Source organism: Fonsecaea pedrosoi (genome assembly GCF_000835455.1).
Source record: "Fonsecaea pedrosoi CBS 271.37 unplaced genomic scaffold supercont1.1, whole genome shotgun sequence".
Taxonomy (NCBI): domain Eukaryota; kingdom Fungi; phylum Ascomycota; class Eurotiomycetes; order Chaetothyriales; family Herpotrichiellaceae; genus Fonsecaea; species Fonsecaea pedrosoi.
In genome coordinates this window covers 5,282,958-5,304,366 of record NW_013550615.1, presented here as the reverse complement: position 1 = coordinate 5,304,366, position 21,409 = coordinate 5,282,958, and the positions used below count along the sequence as shown (strand labels likewise).

At 52.2% G+C, this 21,409-nt stretch overlaps 8 protein-coding genes across 8 annotated transcripts; 3 read left to right on the top strand and 5 right to left on the bottom strand.

Moving 5' to 3' along the window:
• Window positions 1–38: 38 nt before the first annotated feature.
• Window positions 39–737, top strand: Z517_01941 (uncharacterized protein; the record flags this gene model as incomplete). The annotated part of the gene is made up of 1 exon (XM_013434897.1): window positions 39–737. One exon carries the CDS (start codon window positions 39–41, stop codon window positions 735–737), a length of 699 nt encoding a protein of 232 aa, XP_013290351.1.
• Window positions 738–1,192: 455 nt separating this feature from the next.
• Z517_01940 (uncharacterized protein) lies at window positions 1,193–2,688 on the bottom strand (the record flags this gene model as incomplete). The annotated part of the gene is made up of 2 exons (XM_013434896.1): window positions 1,193–2,341; window positions 2,404–2,688. 2 exons carry the CDS (start codon window positions 2,686–2,688, stop codon window positions 1,193–1,195), a joined length of 1,434 nt encoding a protein of 477 aa, XP_013290350.1.
• A 344-nt stretch (window positions 2,689–3,032) lies between these two features.
• On the top strand, window positions 3,033–5,285 carry Z517_01939 (uncharacterized protein; the record flags this gene model as incomplete). Its single annotated transcript, XM_013434895.1, has 1 exon — window positions 3,033–5,285. One exon carries the CDS (start codon window positions 3,033–3,035, stop codon window positions 5,283–5,285), a length of 2,253 nt encoding a protein of 750 aa, XP_013290349.1.
• Window positions 5,286–6,431: 1,146 nt separating this feature from the next.
• Window positions 6,432–8,915, bottom strand: Z517_01938 (uncharacterized protein; the record flags this gene model as incomplete). The annotated part of the gene is made up of 3 exons (XM_013434894.1): window positions 6,432–7,501; window positions 7,557–7,976; window positions 8,033–8,915. 3 exons carry the CDS (start codon window positions 8,913–8,915, stop codon window positions 6,432–6,434), a joined length of 2,373 nt encoding a protein of 790 aa, XP_013290348.1.
• Window positions 8,916–11,041: 2,126 nt separating this feature from the next.
• On the bottom strand, window positions 11,042–14,384 carry Z517_01937 (uncharacterized protein; the record flags this gene model as incomplete). Its single annotated transcript, XM_013434893.1, has 3 exons — window positions 11,042–11,722; window positions 11,786–13,758; window positions 13,814–14,384. 3 exons carry the CDS (start codon window positions 14,382–14,384, stop codon window positions 11,042–11,044), a joined length of 3,225 nt encoding a protein of 1,074 aa, XP_013290347.1.
• Window positions 14,385–14,688: 304 nt separating this feature from the next.
• On the bottom strand, window positions 14,689–16,644 carry Z517_01936 (uncharacterized protein; the record flags this gene model as incomplete). Its single annotated transcript, XM_013434892.1, has 2 exons — window positions 14,689–16,527; window positions 16,576–16,644. 2 exons carry the CDS (start codon window positions 16,642–16,644, stop codon window positions 14,689–14,691), a joined length of 1,908 nt encoding a protein of 635 aa, XP_013290346.1.
• Window positions 16,645–18,199: 1,555 nt separating this feature from the next.
• On the top strand, window positions 18,200–19,843 carry Z517_01935 (uncharacterized protein; the record flags this gene model as incomplete). The annotated part of the gene is made up of 3 exons (XM_013434891.1): window positions 18,200–19,335; window positions 19,402–19,688; window positions 19,770–19,843. The coding sequence occupies 3 exons, from the start codon at window positions 18,200–18,202 to the stop codon at window positions 19,841–19,843; spliced, it is 1,497 nt and encodes a 498-aa protein (XP_013290345.1).
• Window positions 19,844–20,393: 550 nt separating this feature from the next.
• Z517_01934 (uncharacterized protein) lies at window positions 20,394–21,231 on the bottom strand (the record flags this gene model as incomplete). The annotated part of the gene is made up of 2 exons (XM_013434890.1): window positions 20,394–20,825; window positions 20,890–21,231. The coding sequence occupies 2 exons, from the start codon at window positions 21,229–21,231 to the stop codon at window positions 20,394–20,396; spliced, it is 774 nt and encodes a 257-aa protein (XP_013290344.1).
• Window positions 21,232–21,409: the final 178 nt, after the last annotated feature.

The window sequence follows — 21,409 nt, the reverse complement described above, 5'->3', positions numbered from 1 at the left end:
TCCCTCTTTCCTTAGCAGTATACCTCGATTGACACTGGATGCGGCCATCTTTATTATTTGGTCGACCGCTCTTGCGGGCTCTCGCTCCTGTTCAACGCTGTCATCTGCCACTGCAAAGATACTTCGTGGCCACTCCCAGCAGGCTGGCAGTTGACCAACGGCGTGTCGCTGGCAAAATTGAAATCAAAACCATCGACGACAAAATTGCCGCCTTCACACTGAACGAAAAGATCCAGTCCCCTAAAGTTCAACTCAAAGGCCCTGATGGGAAGCTCTCTGAACCCCAATCGCTCTACAAACTGCTCGATTCGATCGACCGCTCCACTCAATATGTCCTACAAATGAACAAGCCCGCAGAAGGCGACATGCCTATTGTGCAGATTGTCACACGCGCGGATCTAATTCAGAGGATAAATCGTCAGGAGGACTTGTTGAAGAATCAGAAACGATTGGAGAAGGAGAAGAGGCCAAAACAGTTGGAGCTCAATTGGGCCATCAGCGCCAACGACCTCCAGCTCAAGATGAAGCAAATGCAAGAGTTTCTAAAGAAGGGGAAGAAGGTCGAGCTATTATTGGCAAACAAGAGACACCAGAGGAAAGCCTCGCACGCGGAAGCAGAGGCGTTGCTGAAGACGGTCAGAGAAAAGATCGAGGAAGCTGGTGCCGCCGAAATTGTGCCAATGGAGGGCGCAATCCTCAGGCAGGCTCTCTTGACGGTCAAGATGCGCGGAAGTTGAACAAAGATTCATCCAAGAACCGCCTGAGCTGGCGCACAGGGCCATGCTCTGAGCTTGGCCCAGACATCAGAGTGTCTGTTGGCTGAGTCCAGAGGCAATCGCATGCTTGTTTAGCCCTTCTGTATCGACATCATGAAGACAGCTGGGTATCTGGAGCAGATTGCCGAAGACTCCCATTGCTGGTTGTCATTTAGGTCGTCTACGACCAGCGAGTTTTGCAGAACTTGACACAACGATAGGATGTCTTCATCCACCTGGCCGTCGATATGAGTCCTGCCTGGGTGAGCAGTCTTCCAACAGGCCAGCTGCCGGAACCAGGTTCCAAGATTTTGTGCCATGATAAACAACTGTAAAGATACATAAAACACGATACTGAAGGCTATCTTGCCTGGGTACATCATTTGTCGTAAACTCATCAAGAGGTAACTGTACATACACTAACCATCTCCTTCGTTTCACGTAGTCATTCCCACCCATGCCTGAGGACTCATGAAGTGACTATGACTCGCACTCATGGCCGTGTCTACTTCGACTTTGAACTGGACGCTCACCTCCCATTTTTGCCCACTACTCCCTAACCCGTATCCGCCGCTGAGTTTGTTTCGGATAATACTCGTGATTCGCTCCCTCAGCTTCACCAGGTTCTCTTCGCTGCCGACGACTCGGAGTCGCAGATTCGCCATGCCTGTTCCATAGTGTGCCTGCCAGAACTTGGCCTGTTCGACTGCCCGCACCAAGGGGTCGGATTCAATTGTCGCCACGACTTCGGACAAAGCAGAGGCGGATTTCGAGGGCAGAGACATTAAAAGCATCGAGCCCACATTGCGACCCAGGTGAAAGCCCAGAAACAGCATGGAGAAGGCGATGCTCAGTGACAGTGCCTTATCCATCCACTCATAGGTATGTAGGTCGAGGAGAGGCAGTAGCAGCACAGTTGCCGAACAAGAAAGCGTCAGAAAGTGGCAGGGGTTGCTGAGGAGGGATGGCAGATTCTCCATGGCGGCGAAGCGCATCGCCTTACCAATTCGTGCGTGATTCTGCAGACCAACGGCGGATATCAACGTCGCGACAAGAGCCAGTATCGCCGTCACGTCGACCGTACCGGCTGTGACTTGCTCATGGGCGTGTGGATGGTGGGGTTCGTGCCCAATGCCTTCCAAGGCGTGCTTCGCATTGTGCGAGATCAGGTCAAAGCCAAAGAAAATCAGCAGGACAGACAACGCGAATCCAGCGATAACTTCCATCCGCTGCAAACCAAACGGATGCCGCACGCTCGAGCGTCCCCATACTTCGAAATTGGAAAGGACCTCCACGAATACACACAACAATGCTCCCAAAGAGTCGTAGAAGATCAAGTGCGAAAGAGCTTCCATAGCAGACGAACCATGCGAGTTCCACGCCGTGTAGCCTGCAATGGCCATGTGGCATATGCTCCAGTAAAAGCGAACTTTTTGATCTTTTGTCATGCTAGCCCGACATTCCGCAAAGGTAGGAATCGGCAGTGAATTGGGCAGGGCTAAGGGTGCCCTTTGAGGAGGTTCGAGGAAGATTTGGTGTGAGACGCTGCTGTGCTTGTACTTATGGCCACGCCGCTGGCCGATATTCTACATGGGTACCAGTTAGTAACCTTTAGGTACGCTCAAGAGGTATCTGGGCAGCCACGAACAGATTTGATCACTGGTGACTTGGCCAATGTTGATGGCTGGAAATTGAAGGGTCCTGCTCCATCTCCTGTTACATTCCCACCAGCCGTTTGTTTCTCAGGAGTCGTCGGAAGGATTGCGCCTCCGGAAGGGGGCATGAATTCGGGGTCGTACTGGTGTGGCGACAGTGACTTCGGGTCATATGGAGGATCTAGATCGAATACTGCGGGTTTCTGAGGGGAGGATGTCTCGTCAGGTGGTGGTGTGGGTGTTCGAGGAGGTAGAGGAATGGGCATTGTATTGGCCATGCTGACCTAGGGTCCCGTGTCCCTCGGGCAGGAGCAGCTATACAGGCTGACTTGTAATGCAACAGTGGTGTCTGCGCCTTGTGTACGCCGTAAGTGCTAGGCGGGGTCCATGGTCTGAGAGACCAACGCGTTGCAAGAGTTTGGGTTGGGTTCCCGTGGCTCTTTGACTCCGTGTTCGACTGGGTGGACAGAAGCGGCTGAAAGGGGAAACCTCGGCTACCGGATAAACTGATATTCCGACCACGCGTGTTCTGTCTCTCACGACACCTCATCATCCACGGTCCATCTCAAACATTATCAAAGTCGAACTCTGCGATGAGTCGCAGAAGGTCACACCCCGGTGGATGGAGAGTCCACGGGTCGCACTGTTGATTATCTTACTTATTTTCGTCTTCCTCACCCCTGAACAGCCTGCGCGACGCTTGCGCCAAATCGACGCGGATCGTATCAGGGAGGAGCGCCGAGCAGGACTTGGTGTTCTGGCAAACTCAACTTATGGTCAACTCAGCCCAAAGGCAGATAGGTGGTTGAACCTGACAGGCTTCCGAGAAGCCGATGGCTACAAATGGGATTCCCTATCACTTGCGCAGGACCTGAGCCGGGGCCAGTTTGACACCAATTGGGATGGGATCGATGTGACCGATGACTTGCCCATCTTCCAGAGGGTCACAGGGGAGATTCGCGGCAAGTTTCACCGAAACGATATCTCTGGCATCTCCCCAGTCATCAACCTGACGGCCCTGGACCCGAGAGTCGACTACTTTACACCCAGATTCGAAAGGAATATCACCGAGCATGAAGGCGAGCTTAGCCTGTCCATCTACGATTCCCACGAGAGGCTCTTCCGAGAAGCTTCCTCGATCCAAGCAGACATTTACATTTGGACAGACTCCTCCCCTGGCAATGGTTGGCAGGCCAAGCTCCATGGTGTTCATCTGGCTTCGGGCCAGATCATCATGTCGACAACTTCCTCCAAGTTCGATTCTCTCCCTGCTCTTCCACATTTTGCCCTGGCAGCCGACGCCTTTGGCGCATCAGTGCCTGTGATGAACAAAACGGTGCACAAAATGTGGGATAAAACGTTCGATGATGGAGCCGATGGACTTGCATTTGCCCCTCAGTGCGAGCTCATCGTCTGGCTGCAGCCAATACCATATAGGTTTCCAAGTCTCGATTCGACAAGAGCCGCTAACTTCATGCATCGAGTCGAACAGGAGCTTTCTGATCCGGACGGGGCTCCTGTTGGAAAACCTCCACCACTAAGCTTTTCAGCCGTGGTTTTCTCCCCTGACTGCGGCTACATCCTATCATCTCCCGCCATATTTGGACCAAAGGTTGAGACATACTGGACTCTGGCACAGCGCTTGCTGTTCGCGTACGTCATCTCTATTGGAATGCAGATTGCCCTTCTCAAGCGTCAGATGGAAAAGGCTTCGACTCCCTCGACCCGGAGCCGCATCGCTTTCCAGAGCATCGTCATTGCTGCTCTGGGTGATGGCCTGCTCTTGTTTGCGCTTATGGCCCTACTCATGATAGATGATGCGGCCTTCTTGATGGTTGCAGCGGCTGCCTACTTGGCCTGCATACACGTGGCCTTTCTGGAGGTCAAGTTCGTCTTTGACATATGGACGGTCCAAGTCGGCGACCCTGCACGTGCGGAACAGGAGCGTCAACAGAGGACGGCCACAACCCCAGCAGCTGCACCAGCTCCCGCATCGACAGACGTGCGGACATCAAGCGCTGACGGCGCTGTTGGCCTGCCACTTCCAGTCACCGCTCCAAGGCCTGAAGGGGCCACTCCAGTGATTGTGCCCTCCGATCAGGGCAATCCTGTGCCAGTAGAGATTCCGAGCCCGCGAGCGTCATTCGCCGCCATCTACAGCCGATTCTACTTCTCACTCGTCATGCTGATGTTCTTCTCCCTTTGGGCGACGACATGGCCAAGAAGCTTACGATCGGCCTATGCCAATCTCTTGGTATTCTGTTACTTCTCCTACTGGTGGCCTCAGATCTATCGCAATGCAATGCGTAATTGTCGAAAGGCTTTGAGCTGGGAGTATGTGGTCGGAACAAGTATTCTCCGCGCAGCGCCGATTCTGTACTGGTATTTCGCCGACAACAACCTCCTTGCGATCGATACAAGTCCGACCGCAGCTGTCGTCTTGCTGAGCTGGTTATGGCTTCAGGTTGCTCTTCTTGCCAGCCAACAGTTCCTGGGACCTCGCCTTCTCGTGCGAGATTCCTGGTGCCCGCCAGCTTACGATTACCACCCTCTGCTTCGCGAGGATGACGTTGAAGCGAATGGAATGTCCATTGGGCGGCTCGCTTCCGCGTCTGAAGCCAAAGACAAAGACGACAGAACGCGCAAGGTGTTTGATTGCGCCATTTGTATGAACGAGATCGACGTACCTGTTCTGTCCAAGGCAGATAATGCCAGTGGAAGACCTCTCACCAGAGGTACCGGGGTGGCTTGGCTTGAGCAGAGAAACTATATGGTGACGCCTTGCAGGCATATTTTTCACGCCGAATGTCTCGAGGGTTGGATGAATCTGAGGCTTGTCTGTCCCGTATGCAGAGAAGCCCTGCCTCCACTTTGATACGTGGGCAATGTCCACTTTTGTACACAACGTGGGTCGTCCTTTGATACATTGATTTTCATGCGACGTTCACCTGGTCCTTGTTCCACATAAAAAATCTTTTGCCCTGTGTGGCCCGGGATGCGAAGCTCTTGTCGGAAACAAGTGGAGATCTGAAATTTGAGCAAGTCAACCTTTGGTGGAACGAACCCCGAGATGAACGCCGAGATTGTCCGCCCTTTGAGATTGACAAGATTGTAATGATCCCGAGAGGGAATGATATCTTCGTTCCCATACATGCGTCAGCCGAGAAACTGCTGAACAACCGGATCAACTTGTCAGTTTTTTAATCAGCTCCAGTCTCAGGCCCTCGACGCAACTTCCCGCGCATATCCCGTCATGCGGTCCGCCACAGGATCCCGAGTCCACAAGTGAGATTAGCGACTTTGACAAGTGCTTAGCCGTGTAAATTTGCGGGGTCCGCGAGATTTCGAAACGGAAACTGGAATGCTGCGGCAGAGTGCCGTTACTACTTACTCGGGCTGTGTAAAGTTGAGATAGGGTGTGTACTTTGAGAGCGCGGGTGCAGGAAGAATACATGGAGATGACTTGAGGGGTTGAGACGAGGGCAACAGCTAACAGGCAATAGACCCTTTAGTGACTGCGTTCTGGGATACGGAATACATTTCCCTCGTTCTCAGCTGAGTGTGTCTACAAGGGCGTGGACTAAACGTGCTGTTTACGCTAATTCAAATGACAAATGTTACTTACTATGAATGGAGATTTTCTGAGCTTATAGGCACTCTTACCTATCTCTTAGCTATAAGTTAGATCTAATAGGCGGCCGCCTAACCTATATTCCTAGTCTCGTTAGGTGCTGTAGGCGCTGAGTATTAAGCTCCGATATCTCCGGGGGCCGTTATAAGGGGCGACGAAAATAAAGTCTATCGTCTTTTGATCAGCTTGTTATCCTCTTACTAGCGTTAATAATACGTTTGGTGCGCGCCTCGGTACGCATAGAATTCCGACGAGCGAGAAGCTCTAGGTTCCTCGTACCTTGATTCTTTTCTCAATTCAGATGTAGTATTACTATCCTCTATCGATGGCTCCGTTGTGGTTACATTGCAATGTGAATTTGGTCACCGGCGACAGCACCTCGAGTGGTTTTCAATCTTGTCCCTTACCAACAACCCACTGGTCCTTGAGCCGCAGGTCTCTCGAACTGAACCCTACATTCACGACAAAACTCCCACGAGAGATGACCCACTCCTGCTGCTTGACGTCCCAGTAGCTCAAGTCTCGCCGTGTCAACGGGAAGCTCGTCGCCTGCGACTCGCCCGGCTCGAGCCATATCTTGTCGAAGCCACGGAGCACGCTGGATGGGCTGGGGATGGAGCTGGGGACGGGTGGCAGTGTCAGGTACACCTGTGGCACCGCCGCGCCCGACATGTTACCCGTGTTTGTCACCGTTACGTTCACCGTACAGAGTATCTGCCACAGTGATGGGTTCCCCCCTGGGGCGATGGGCAGAGAGTCCGGTAGAGCATTGATCGTTGCATATTGTATGTCCACGCTCAGATCAGACATGTTAAAAGTAGTGTAGGACAGCCCGAAACCAAACTCGTATAACACTGTCTGGTTGTAATAGTCGAAGTGCCGGTAGTCGATCAGGAGACCCTCGGTGAAGTTGGACTGCCACGCGTTGGGATCCTCAGTTTGCAGCAACTTGGTGGAATTGGTGATCTCGCCAAACCGATAATCGCTCTCGTTCAAGGCGATGGTATAAGGGAGTCGGCCACTCGGATTGACTGTCCCATAGAGGATGTCAACGATGGAGTTGCCAGACTCCTGGCCAGGAAGATGTGCTGCAAGAATGGCGGTGACATTGGGGTGGTTTGTCCAAGGCATCACGTTGACTCCGGCGGAGTGCGTGATGACCATCGTGTTGTTGCAGTATGCAGCAACGGCGCGGACGACAGCTGAGCTGTCCCAGTCTGCTTCGAGGCTACGCCGATCACTTCCCTCGGCCGCCCAGGACTTTAGAAACACCAGGCAGACTTCCGGGACTGGCAGAATCGCACTGAGGCCACTGGGTTGAGTGAGCAAGTCGTTGTTCAGGATATACTGGACAAGGGTGCCATCTAGGGCAGCGCGTGCTTTGAGCGCTTCGAGCGGAGAGACGAGATATGAAAGCCGACCAGCCCCACTGCCGCCGGCGACAGGAAGGGTGCCGTATTCTAGCATACCTTGAATCAGTATATTTAACAGGAATGGCTAGTTAGAGTCGCTTACCGTAGCCGAATGGAGTCTGGAAGGCCGAAGTCAAGAAATATTGTCCATTGACCAAGTCGCCGGCGTCGTTGCCGAATACACCCAGAGTTTTTGGCGCCGTTAGTGGTAGGGCACCATTTGTGTTTTTCAATAGGACTGTACCGGCAGCAGCGATATCGCGGATGAGTTGACCGTGGCCGCTTCGCACATCCACGTTCGATGCGCCCAGCGTGAACGGATGTTGATATCGAAGAGAGTCAGAGTTCAGCGTTGGCTCCAGCCCATCGATCGGCGGGTATTCGTTCTGATTTAGATAGAAGTAAGGGGTCATGATCCGCCTAACCATGTCGTCGAGTCGATCCTCGTCGAGGGTGCCGTTTCGAACAGCACGCGTGACATTGCCACCGAAGAACGAGGTGTTTCGTGAGCTACCAATGGATCCTGTCCGTGTTCTCGTCAGCAGAGTTATCAAGCACGAGGAATAGGTCTATACTGACCAGGCATATCCATGTCTAAGCCGGCCTTGATGGCAGAGACGCCGGCATGCGTTGCTTGCCAATCCGACATCACATAGCCTTGAAAGCCCAGCTCGGTCTTGAGCAACCCATTCAGTGTTTTGGAATTCTGACACCCATAGGAGCCATTGAGTCGATTGTATGAGCACATGATAGAAGCCGTGCCTGCGCGGACGCCATTCGCGAATGGCCACAGGTACAACTCGTGCATGGTCCGATCATCAATATTGGAGGAAACGGCTTCGATGGTGGTGCCGGAGGGCGACAGCCCTGGATTGCGGTGTGTCTCCTGCTCGTTGCCGATGTAATGCTTGAGACAGGCCTGGACACCACTCTGTTGCATGCCCCTGATGGTCTCCTCTGCTACTACGCCCGTCAAATATGGATCTGGGGAGAAACCCTCCCAACCCCGTCCACCAAACGCAGACCGGCCGAGAGGACCGACAACGGGACCAAGCGCCACATGACTTCCCTTGCCTTTGAACTCTGCCCCCAAGAACAAGCCTCGGAGGAATATGAGGCCTCTGTCCCAAGATGTTGCAGCCGTCAGCCCTGCAGGGAAAACAGAGGCATACGTCGCCTGTCTGATGGCGAGAGGACCGTCTTGGAGACAGAGCCCATCGAATCCGACCCGTGGGATGGCTGCAATGTTGCCCACACATGGACCCTCGGTCCCCGTCACCAGCTGAGCTTTCTCTTGAAGTGTCAGGTTTGACACGAATGCTTGGGCTTGGGCAAAAGCTGCTTCCCAGCCAATGCCGGCGCTCGGGGGACTGGGATATACGGGGGGTGAAGTGCCATAATCTTGAGCAACACTCTGAGCTGTCAAGGTTAGCAAGCTCGACCAGAGAGTGACGAGTAGCATTTTTGGCAAAGCACGGCCCTTGAACAATGTTTGCTGAGAGAGCAGTACTGTGGTGTCGCGTCCGCCCCCCCAATCTATATAGCCGAGCAGCGTCGAAAGAAACTTCATTCTCTCTACCTGGCGCTCTGTGGTATCGATTATAGTCCTCGGATCCTATTAATTGAGGAACGGATACGTGGTGTCTCGAAGGATAAATACTGATCGGAAGGAGAATTTGACAGAATCGGTTGTACGTCAAGCTGCCGGTGACACTGCGGTCGGGAGATCAACCGTCCAACAGACAAATTGTCACGCTGAGGTTTGTGCAACCTCTTTGGGCGGTGATGCTCGGTAGATCTACAATACAGCAAAGGAGGAGGTTCGGTAGTCAAGGAGTATGCAGGATGAGATGGTTGCCTGTCTCATCTTGAATTGATGTTTACAACCCCAGGCCTGGCCAAGATGACCTCATGTATGTATGTACTTGGTACCTAATAATTCGACTCTCAGCCTTGCCAGACCACCCCTCTTTAGGACAAATTATAGTATTTCGACGATGATCTCCTTTGTCAAGGAATGTCTTCTTGGTCTTCTCACCCTTGTGGCCACCCTTATCTCCCGAGCGGGTGTCAAAATCAAGTGGCACAGTCTGATAAGAAATAGTATCGAGGAGCGATTCACTATTATCGTAAGGGTAACCTCGTTGGGCAGGATGGCATCCCTATCCTTATTAATAACATTAATTAGATTGGATCCGGCGGACGCCTCATTGCTATTTAATCACCAGCTAAGAGAGGTGTCTATTTTACTGTCAGACTGTGCCATTCTTTCCATCCAACTAACAAAATGGATGTCGCAGACAACCTCACCGCGAGCGCCTCTTGATCTTGAATGCCACCACGCTGCAAATACTGGCACCATGAGCTTCCCGCACACTGGCGGACACCACCAGCAACGGCACCGTTAGCTCGGCCGGTGACAAAGGCGGCCCTCTTTAGGCTTCGCCAAGCTGTGTACCCTCGACTTCTCAGTCCCACTCCAATGTTCCGGACCAAGGAGCACCCCAAGAAAGCACGAGGTGTTGGAGAATATATGTCGGCGTCTCCCCCAACCGCGATATGTACTGGTACTGGTGGGGTCTTCACAGCGGCCTCGATGACATGAGATTGGATACCGGCAATGGCCGTCAACACATGCACCATAAGAAAAGTCATACATGAGGTTTCGCCCAATGACTTCCAGTCCATTATACATTATGCTTTCAATCAGGACCGGTATAGCTGGAAATGTGCAGAGCATTGATATACCTTGGATAGCTCCAGTCCCACCAAGGTAGCCATCTGTGTCGTTGTTCCAGCCCGTTGCTAAAGCTGCCAGCGTCACCGAGGCCCTCATTATATAGTGGCTCAAGATTTCGGCTCGGAAGTGCAACTGGAAAACCAAGTCGATATGCTCGCGCCTTGGCCTCGCCCAGGTGAGTTAAGCAATAGCCGAACAGATCCCAGACTGTGTAGTCTTCTTGATCGATGTCACGCCCTCCGTAGCATTGCCGCGTTGTTATTTGCGCCACTAACTGACCAACCTTTGTAGCAGTGACCACCACGCGAAGATCTGTCGTAAGTTCACGGCGCCTCCACACTTCGGGGCTATTGTCAAAGAACGCGGTAATCCACACCTACAAAACCCGTTTGACAATCAAGGATACTGTACCAGCCAGCATACTATCAAGGACTTACTCATCCTGCTAATGAAGCATAAAGACTTAAGTAGGAGATGCTTGTGTGCGGGCGACTCAGCGTTCCCATTTGCTCTACTAGAATTTCTAAGTCGGGACGGGCTAGAAAGTAATCACAAACTACCATGTTTGCAATCTCATCGCTTTGGCTAAATTCAAAGGCCAACCGAAATCCGCGGATTGCACTGGCGCAATCTCTCAGCTGGCACTCTGTTTTTCTAGAAAGGCTATCTAAACCGCCATGAGTGTCATGAGCATCCGTCCTTCAAGTTTTCAGGGTCGTTCATACTTTGGCCAGCAAGAATCGAATTTCCTGGGAACACATCCACGGATCTTTCCGTCACCATCTCGCAAAGCCGCGTCGAAAGATGTCTTGCAAAGCAGAAGCTCCAACCCACATCTATCTACCACGTCACATATTTCCATAGCCAAACGTGTTGCTACCCCACGGCATCTGGCTGTAGTTTCGGTTGGTAATCGCTTCAAGCAAGTCGCGACCACCTAGTGTCGGACCGATGCCACCAAATCCTTGGTCCACAATCGCTTCGTCACTTCCCCAAAGATTGTCGAGGGGTAGGGCAAGCCAATCGCCTGTAAGATCGGCCATCGCAGAGCTCATGTTGACATCATCGGGAAGGGGGAAATCAATATCATGATCTCCACCGAAATTCGGGGGCGGCACAAATGTCTGGGAATCCAAGTCGGCCATAGGTCTTGCTTGAATGCCGGCAAGAGGATCGTTCACGTAGAACTCAAGCTTGGGTTGGATCGAGTTGCTATCTTGATGCAGATGTTGCTGTTGCTGGTGGTGATTCTGCCGTTGTTGCGACTGATCATCTGCGCCATCAATTCCATGCGGATGGGGAGATTGTGGGCGGGACTGTTCCCGGCTTGGGCCGGCAGATCCTGTACCAGGATGCTGGACTCGGATCATCGACTGCTTCACGTTGCGTACTATATTTTGCACGAGCCGGGATGTTGACGAGGCTAGGTGCACGTCATCAACGACTTCTTTGGACAAAAGCTCGGTGATCTGATCGAGTTGCTGGAGACATTTTCGCACCAATCCTTCGTGGGTGCCTAAGCTGAAACGCTACACACAACATGAGTTAGTGGCCAGTAGTACTAAGAGTGAAAAGAAAGGACTTCGTATCACCTTGAGAGTAAACATCATGCCCGAGAGGCTTCGAAGGTAGGTACGGACAGGCGCGTCTCTGAGGAAGCCTCTGGCTGCGATACCGTCAATAACGAGGCTGAGGATGTTGAGGGCTGCTTCAGTGACTTCATCGATGAAGGGCTTGTTTTCTTCCGAAATCCTGAGCAGGGTAGCCTTGCGCATGGTCGCCCCGCCTTCAACCCAGGACTCCACAACCTTCTGGAGGCCCAGTGAGTTGATGTACAGGCGACCATATTCATATTCAATGAGCAAGATGCACTGCATGACTGGATGAATGTGCGATTTCACTTTCTCAAACTCGGTTTTCCAATGCTGCAGTAGAGGGGCGATGTTGGCAATCGCTTCTTTGTACCGTCCAGTGGTCGTCAACTCCCTCGTGAACTGGTGGGACGAGAATATCTGCCGATTGGCCTGGTTCATGATCTTGGCTACTTGTACCCAGCATTCTTGCATAACATCAATTGGGTGGTCTTGCTTCGGGCTGCTTTTGTCCCAGATCTCGTCGGTTTCCCACTCGTCGACATTGAGCGAAGACTGCACACCCATTCTGCCGCTTGTCTGCGCAACATAAACGAGTACCAGGCGTCGAATTCGTCTCTTTCGCGCGCAATCAGACTCGGGGCCATGCTGATGGCGGCAATAGAAGTGATTTGTGTCGAAGACACCAAGTTCAAACGCAAGACTTTGAGCAAGGCCAAGAAGCATCCACGACATCCTGTCAGACCTCCACGCAGGTTCAAGCCAGCTTGCATATGGCAGATCGTCATAGTCTCTCGTGCCTCTTGGTTCATCTTGTTGTGCGGATGCCTGGGCATTCATGTCTGTTGTCACGACCAGGCTGTGATCAAGAAGACCATTCTCGTCATCGCCCGGAGGGAAATGAAGCGCACGCGGTTGCCAGTCGGTAAGTAACAGAAGAGCTTCGATGGTGCCCAAAGTGCGCAGACTGCCTTGCCATGTGATCTGCCCTGTATTGGACTCCCGGATTTTCGCATTACTACCACCTCCACAGAAGCCACCCCCAAATTGTTCCTGGGCCCAAAGAAGCCGCTCCACTTGGCGACGGAGGTGAGTCCAGAGCTTATCATGGATCTGATATGACCGAGACATTGCGGCATGGCCAGAAAGACGCATATGACGTGATGCAATGGCGAGAATAGCCAGCGCTAAAATGGGCTCATCAGCGAGAAGAACATGATGTTTGACGGGTGATCTGAAATCAGGGAACACGACTGGGGTCATGGGGGCCAGCTTCTGGTAGAAATATTCAACGTATTTCATGGCTTCCCAAGCGGTGAACCATCCATTGCGGACAAAGCGCATCTGTGACCAGGTCTTCAGACCCGCTTCTTGTTCTGCTTGTTCAGTTGGAGTCAGGCCTACCCCAGGAGGCTCCTCAGGACCGCCACGGCCGAGATTCGACATCGTCTTTTTGCGTGTACCGCGATCAGAGAGTGGGCTATCTTTGTCACCTGGAGCGACATCCTCAAAGACGTTTGCAGCATCAACCAAGAGCATGATACTATCTTGAGTGCTCGATACTGGAGCGCCCAAAGTTGCAGCAGCTACCTGACTGTGCAGCTGCACGTCGGACAGAGGCTTGTTCCTTGTCGATGTGGGATACATGGAAGAAATGTGAGAGTGATGTGAGTCGTCGCGAGGTTGGGAGGTGACAGATGTTCCAGGGTTCTGAGACATCTGAGGCGACCAAGATTGGCGTGTGAAGCCGTTTGTTGTCGGCAAGGCAGAACTGGACTGTCGGGGGCCAGAAGGAAGGCCGAAGGGGGACATGCCGTCACTTATGGTTGGGGCGTCACCATTGTCAAGTGTTTCAGAAACGTCTCTCGCCGTGCCATCCGACTTCTTTTGCTTCTTTCTGGTGGGCGCAAATTCACAATTCAGACGCTCACGCAGGCATCGCTTGCAAGGGGGGTTCATGGGCGCATCGACACCTGAAACACAACATCGTTAGTGGCCATGCAAACAGCTCTCATCTGTGTAACGTACTACCCAAGTCACACTTCACCTTGCGCTCGCGACATCTTTGGCAGGCTTGGTAGCCTCGCCGATGAGGCTTGCCCTCGCGGGGTACCTGCGTGGCATTATTGTCGCTGGGCTCTGGTGAAGTGCTGTCCTTAAAGGTGTTTGAATGGATCGCGTTGTTTGAAGGCAATTGGGGATGAGCATTGTAGGCCATAGCAGGCAAGGCACTGCCAAAAGGTGGAGCAGTAGCTTGGGATGGAGAGAGAGTTGCGACACCGACACCGAGATAGCCGTCCGGAGGAGCGATCCCAAGCGGAAGCGGAGGCTGAGGCTGGAGTGGCTCAAGAGGGCCGAACTCAGGCCCCGCCATTGTGGCTGCGCCACCAATCTGCTGCGCCACACCTCCACCAACTGCGCTGTCGAAACTTGGCAAGGCTGTGGGTAGTGCAGGAACGTCGTTCATCAGCAACGCATTCAGATCCAGATCGTCGAGATCTTCGACCGCGACACTTTCCATTAATGCCTCATACGTATCATTCTCGGGGTACTGGACATTTGGGGCCCCAGTCCACCTGGAGTAGAACTGGTCATCCATGATCTCGCTGAGATGGCTTGAGGAAGAACTACAAAGAGGGAATTAGAGAAGTTGCATTAGCAGAACCTTGACGTGATTTTTCTTGTTACGGACTGTGTTTTGAAAGTCACTATGGAACACGTGCACCAGCTACGTGTGATCGGACCTCTGTCACTTATTCACTTTCCATCAATGACCAGCTTTGAACAGTAACAACCATATCAGAGCAAGTGACATGTCAGTGACCTTGCCAGACACCCGGAGACAGACCACCGGATTACCTTTTATGCCCCTGTTTACACCCAAAGGTAAGTCTGGCTTTTTGTCACCTGTTTCTTGTCCCTCGGAATCCTTGTCGATATGACAGACTCACTGCTGGAGATGTTGCTAAAAAGGTATCAGTATCCTTTTCTCTGCCATCAACAATGGTCTTCATGTCGTCGGGTTGTTGTTTCGGCGGCATCGGTAGACTGCGGACACTATCTTCGCTAGCTCTTCGTAATATGTCGGGTGTCATGCGACCTCCCAACAATCCTTTGACACCACCAGCTTTCCGCGAGGGCATCTCGCCGGTACCGGCGGTCAATACATAAAGCAAGTACTTGAGGTTTGGGAGAGTGTGCCGAATATCAAGGACCCGCAGACCTTGTCGGTTCATCAGAAACTCAATGTCCTTGTTCAACAGGAAGACACCATATTCAAACTTGTAAGGAACGGTTATTGGGTGCAGCGGGTATCTGCGCTGGCTAAGGCCGATCGATATCGGATCAATGATGTAGGATGCGGACCCATACGGTTCAACTGTGTATGGCAAAGGAATAGACAGGTAGAGCGCCAACTGATGCACCAACTGAGCAGTAAATCCAAGAGCTGCAGCAATTTCGTCTCGGTTCGTGTCGTTGTAGACCGAATTCGGAAGGTGGATACCGCGGATCGTGAATTGAAGCGTCCGGTTTTTGAGTGGTTCGATTGGGAAGATGGCAAGAAGTGACTCGCATATTCGTCTAACTTGGCCGCTGGAGTCTGCTCCGATCTGGTTAAGCTGAGCCTCAAGCTCCCTAGATTCCTTTTCCCCTTCATCAATCAGCGCCCTGGATGCGACTCCGGTCTTGCGGCCCATCGCAAGAGCATTCCTCTGTTCCTCCAAGGATCCCAGTAATTCGTCTCGTTGCTTTTTCAATTGTCTGAGTTGCCTTTGCTCGGCAGCCAAAGCCGCCTTTGCCTGAGGGTTCTCGTCATCAATCTCAGGCTGCGCCTCCTCCGCAATGGTGAACATGCGTGCGTTGGCGAGGACTTTGTTGATATCCTCCTCAAGCTGAGAGCGTACCTTGATGGCATCCTGAATACACTCATCCAGGTTTGCAAGCTGCATCAGTGCATCGAACGTGGTGCCCGGTTTGCTCCCGCCGGCTCTATGGTCAACCGAGTGCTCAACGGTGGGATGGGGCTCCACTGGCAGGTCCGTGAAACTGGTGTAGATTCCATCAGATAGATGTAGCAAGACGCAGTTTTGAGGCAATGGGTGGTGAAAGTTCTCCAGACTTCGTCCAATGAACTGCAAAGATCGCAGGTTCAGGTCCAATTCCACCAGCAAACAGTAGTCTTCCGTCTTCGAAGGCCGGGCCCAAACTCGAATAGTACACTCGTCTGACCTTGATATCATCGGCCCGCTGTTGTCCAAATCGAAGAACGCAAAGCTCGGATTCATGGATTTTTCTATGACCTCGCTGATGTATACAGGTTCGGAGATGCCTGCACAATGCACTGATACCCATGTATCGGCAAGGCGCTTAACGACCATATCTTCCAAAGTCGACTGGCGCACGCGAGGGTTGCTCGAAGCCCAATGCAGAGTACTTCTTCTGCGAAGCCTCACCCCGCCAGATCTGGTTTGCCCCTTCTCATTTCTTTCGAAGGAAGTGGCAGCCCTTTGAGGACCACCGGAAATTGAAGCTTCATCGAAGGCAGTAGGGAGGTTTGTGAACGAACGCGAGTGAGATAGGTGCGATTGGCTAGATTCCTCATGCAGAGCGCGCTTGGCCGGGCTAACAAGGTTGTAGGGAGCGTCGTCGTCGGTAGTCGTCCTGCCCTGTCGTTTGGGACTGCTCGAGGTTACATGCAGGTTTCGCAGAGATATACCGTGTAGGTGACGGAGGCGGCGGTTCTATGCGCAAAGTGAGATGGCGAAAAAGAGCAGGTAGAGGCCACTGACCCATGGATAGAGGAACGGTCGCCCCTGGACTCTGGAGTGGACGACGAAGTCATCTCCACGATCAGCCATTGCTTTCTGTGCTAGCGCGACACATTGCTGGCAGATTGCTGGAGAGGAGTCGGTTGGTGAAAAGTGGCGCAAAGACTACATTGAGCAGGATCGAACAGGACCGACCAGGAACGCTTCCCATCCATGCCGGGTTTTGGGATGTTCCTTTACACCTCCGCCGCAGAATTGGGCATCACCTGCATTTTGCGGGTGAAGTCAGGCTGCAGCCAATCACAGCTCTTGACACGTGCGACATTATGGAGTAATGTTTCTCCGATGTAGATCCTCTTGGCCTTTCTAGCTTCTTAGCTTCCCCTGAGTTTTCGAACGCGTGTGTTAAGATTTCCCTCACGCGCAACGTAAACAGATTGCAAACACTATTACAATGCAATATCGACAGAGAAGATGCTGTTGAGATGAGGCGCTTGCCATCCCACCCCAATCGCAAATTGCTGTACGGGACATCAACACTCCGGTTTCACCTGGCATCACAGCAAGGACATTGTCAGTCCCGATGAGCATCGCCACGGACAACTCCTGGTATCTCGATCTGCCACCTCATTTGTCCGTATACGTGACATTTGGGGCCGATGTACGAGATACACGCGCGAAACAAATTTGTTGCCGAGGCTTTGACGTCTTTGACAGCCTTTTGTCCACGCCACCATGTGTTTTGTTTGCCTGGCCTACCTATGTAGGAAGGTTAGACGGTAGGTCATCTGCAGCATTTACACTCCGCTCCCTACCAAACTAATCGCGAGAAGATTTCAATAGAGCAATCGATAGACTTGAGCAGGTCCCACACCAGTTTATTGTTACACACCCCACTTTAATGTCTATCCAACAGCCCGCAATCTCTTGCCTCTTATGTGTCACGTCCTCGACGTCTCTCAGGCCATTGGGGATGGTCGGCAAGCTCCAGACCAAGCATTCAAGTTGTACCAGACAGTAAGCATCTGCCCACCACCCAGACGGCTGGGATCGTCCCATTTCCTTGACCCGAACCCCCTTTTGTAACTCTTCTGTATGAGCACAGCCTGAGATCCAATGATCAACACAACGTCTACACCTCTTCGGTAATGTTTCTGTCATTGGAAGAGAACCTGTTCTATCCCAGGCCTCAATTATGGTTTCCTTGACGACCTGTTCTTTGATTGAATTTACGTTCTCGGTGCGTTCCGTTCTGTTGACGCGCTCTAGATCGCTGAGCTTGGAGGTTATTTGCATATGGCCCTTGTGCAGTTGTTATGACAGCAGTCTCCTTCAGCTGTCTAATCTCTTTTGGCTCACCACCTCCAAACAGCATCGAATAGATTGTTCGGCACAACCCTCGCAACACAATGCGCGGTGTGGTCCAGGGGCGAGAAGAACAACCGAGTCTACATAAACGTCTTGGACGCAGCAATGATTTCTCAATCCTCATACTTTTCACCTTCCACTGGTTTCTCTCTCGCTCTCACCATATTCATTCCCTTTGCGAGTTGTTATTTTTCGACCTGATTTTCCGGCTTGACGTCGCCGGAACTAACCTACCACCCTACTACACAATCAATATCACAAAGCACTATTCCCAAGAATGAAGATCCCTACAACGACCCTTGTTGTGCTGGCCGCCAGCGGTCAGGCACTGGGCTCCTGGTTTAAGGACGTCACCGTGACGGAAACTGCTACAAGACTGGTACAATCTTGCCCTTGCGACGGGGAAGTTAAGGTCACGCCCATTGCTCGAGGAGAGGACTTTGGTCCTCCTGGCCATGGTGCAGGTCCTGTGACCAGGGCAGGTCCGATAGTGGCAGTCTACACCACCGCGGGTACCGTAACGACCAAGACCGGCATCGTGGTTGAGTTGGGGCCAACTCCGGGAGGCCGTAAACCCGGAGTGACCACAACGATCTGGACGGGTCCTCTGCCCACCGAGGGTATGTCATGGGTAAACTGGGACTCGGACGATGAGAACAACGCTGCACCAGTGCAGACAAGGTTCACCACCATCAATGGCCGCGCTCCGACGAATACAGCGCCTGAGCTATGGACGGATTGGCTCAACCCTCAGCCGACAGGGGGTCCTTCCGGCAATACCAGGACTTCATCTTCATCAAGGTCCTCATCACGCACTGGCGGTCCTGTCGGTGGTTCTACCAGTACTACTACTTCACGCTTCTCAACCACGTCGAGCAGCAGCTCAGTCGTCGGCGGCACCTTTACTTCCACTAGCACCACATCGGCTTCAAGCAGCAGTGGTATTGGTCCTATTGGGGGAAGCACGACGACCTCTTCAAGTACCACCAGCACCTTGTCAACGTCCACCACGATGACCAGTGAGACAAGCTCCAGCAGCACATCTTCCGCCAGCTCTTCTCTTGGTCCTATTGGCGGTACGACCTCAAGCTCCACCTCTGAGTCGGTCACTTCTTCCACTAGCACGACCTTGTCAACCACCACTTCGACCTCGTCAACTTCCTCGACAATCACTTCGTCCTCTTCCACCACCAGTTCGTCGACAACTTCGTCGACGACTACCTCCTCGACGACATCAGTTGCGCCAGGCGCAACCGTCACAGTTGATGTTCGCTCTCTGTCCTATATTGACGGCATCCTCCTGGCTCATAACGTTCACCGCCGCAACCACTCTGCTGAAGACTTGACCTGGTCAGCTAGCCAAGCAACAATTGCCGCAGAAATCGCTGCCAGCTGTGTCTTCGCCCACAATACGTAAGTATTTCTGTCCTCTCTTCGTCGTCAAATACACATGCGCTAACTCGGTTCGTTCTTTCGCAGCGCTGCTGGAGGTGGTGGCTACGGTCAGAACATCGGCGCCGGGTACACCCCTGCGCAAGTACCCGCCATGATTGGTAACGATATGTACAACGGCGAGATGCCCTACTACCCCCTGCCTTACGGTGTAGACAACGCAGACACCACCAACTTCGCCAAATGGGGCCATTTCTCCCAGATTGTATGGAAGGGCACTCAGCAAGTGGGCTGCGCGACGCAGTTCTGTCCCAACGGAGTGACAAACGCCGAGTTCACTCAATATTTCACGGTTTGCAACTATGTTCCTCCTGGTATGTGCCATCGCAAGGAATCCCTTTTGACAGACACATTTCTCGCTTTGTCAGGTGCGCGAATACTGATTGGAGGATTAGGAAACTACCAAGGATCTTTCAGCAACGTTGGCGCACCTTTGGGCCAACCCATCACCGTCATCCAGACCAACTAAGGAAGATGAAAAGGAAGCACATGATATACGGTCAGATCATGACGGCAAAGGAGTTCGTTTACATAGTCATTGGGTTTTAATGGGTATCATGGGTCAAGGGTCAGGGCATCGACGCTGGCAGCCGATCTTGGATTTGGAGGGACGGTAGGACGGTGGTTTGGTGAATGGAAACAGAATGCTATACTTTCACATTTCGGTCAGTACTACCTAGTTTTTGGAGCTACCATATGTAGGCTCCTATCAGTAGTTATCGAGACATACAATTCGAACTTGAGGAGACGGTGTTGATTCCTCCACACAGCTCTAAATCCCGGGTGTGGTCGGCCTTTGTTTCGATTTGGCCCTCTTCGGGAACATTTGACCTCACATTTTATATCGGTCAAGTGGAAGACACATTGTATCGGTAGTACAGCCTCACTGGGCTGTCGGATGTAAATGTAGAGAGCTCTTCGCTATACGAAATAAGATCAAGACGAATACCATCTACTCTGACTCCCAGCGCCGTTGCTCAACATGCAGATCCGCCTTCCAGATATTCCTGCTCTTAGTTCTACTTTCGCAGACTATCCAAACGAGCTTGCAAGTCATCATCCTCACCTCCTCCACCTATTGCCTGAGCAACGCGGCTTTCTGGTACTGCCGCCTTCTGTATGCCGGTTGGTGTTTCACCAAGCTGCACGATAGGATTAGCGTCGAGCATTTCGAAGTATGGAATCGCTCTTACGGCATTGTTCAAATCGACACCAATTTCGTCCAGCACCTGATTCACTACTTCTTCTCCTTCCTCTTCGTCTTCTAGTCCGGTGACATCGTCAATGGCATCGTCCATCATCTCCTGGCGCTGATCCATGATATCATTCTCGCGCTCAAATTCCATAGCGATTCGCTGTAAAGCAGGCAGGTTCATTTGGCGATTCATGCTCCCTAGTAGCATGGTTGCTCCTTTCATGGACTGCATCATTTGTTCATTGCTCCGGACGGTCTGTCACACGCAAAGCCTTGGTCAGCAGACAGTCACAGTGAAATAGAACTTTAAGGGATACTACCTGTATTCTCAAGCTAATAGCCTGCAATTGTGTCCGCATCTGATAGAACTTTTGAATATACCTCCTGGTCCTGACCAGGTCCTTCGCTTGAATCTTGCAGGCTCCAATCTGTCCATTCTTTGCACTCTTCTTGATGTCGGCCACAAGCTTCTTCTCTTGATTCTCAAGCTTCACACGCTCACGGTCCAGTTCGCGTTGGGTCTTCTCCAGAGCGCGTTGGTGTTTACGTAGCCTCTCGGCGGGGGTCATGCGTTTGCCAAAGGCCCATTCTATGATCTGATGTCTGATTGTTAGCGGGGTAGAGGCGGTGGTAGCGGAGAGACAGCAGAGACTCACATTCATGATGAAATGTGGGAAGAGTGGTCAGAAAGAAAAGCAAAGATCGCTTTCAGTGAATATACTTCCAGACCATAACCCCAGAACCAGTATCACGGTATTTGTCGCAGCTATAATGTCGAGGTAGCGGTTAGTAGATGTGTGGACCAGAGCAAAGATGCCAGCAGCCACTGACGCTGTCGGA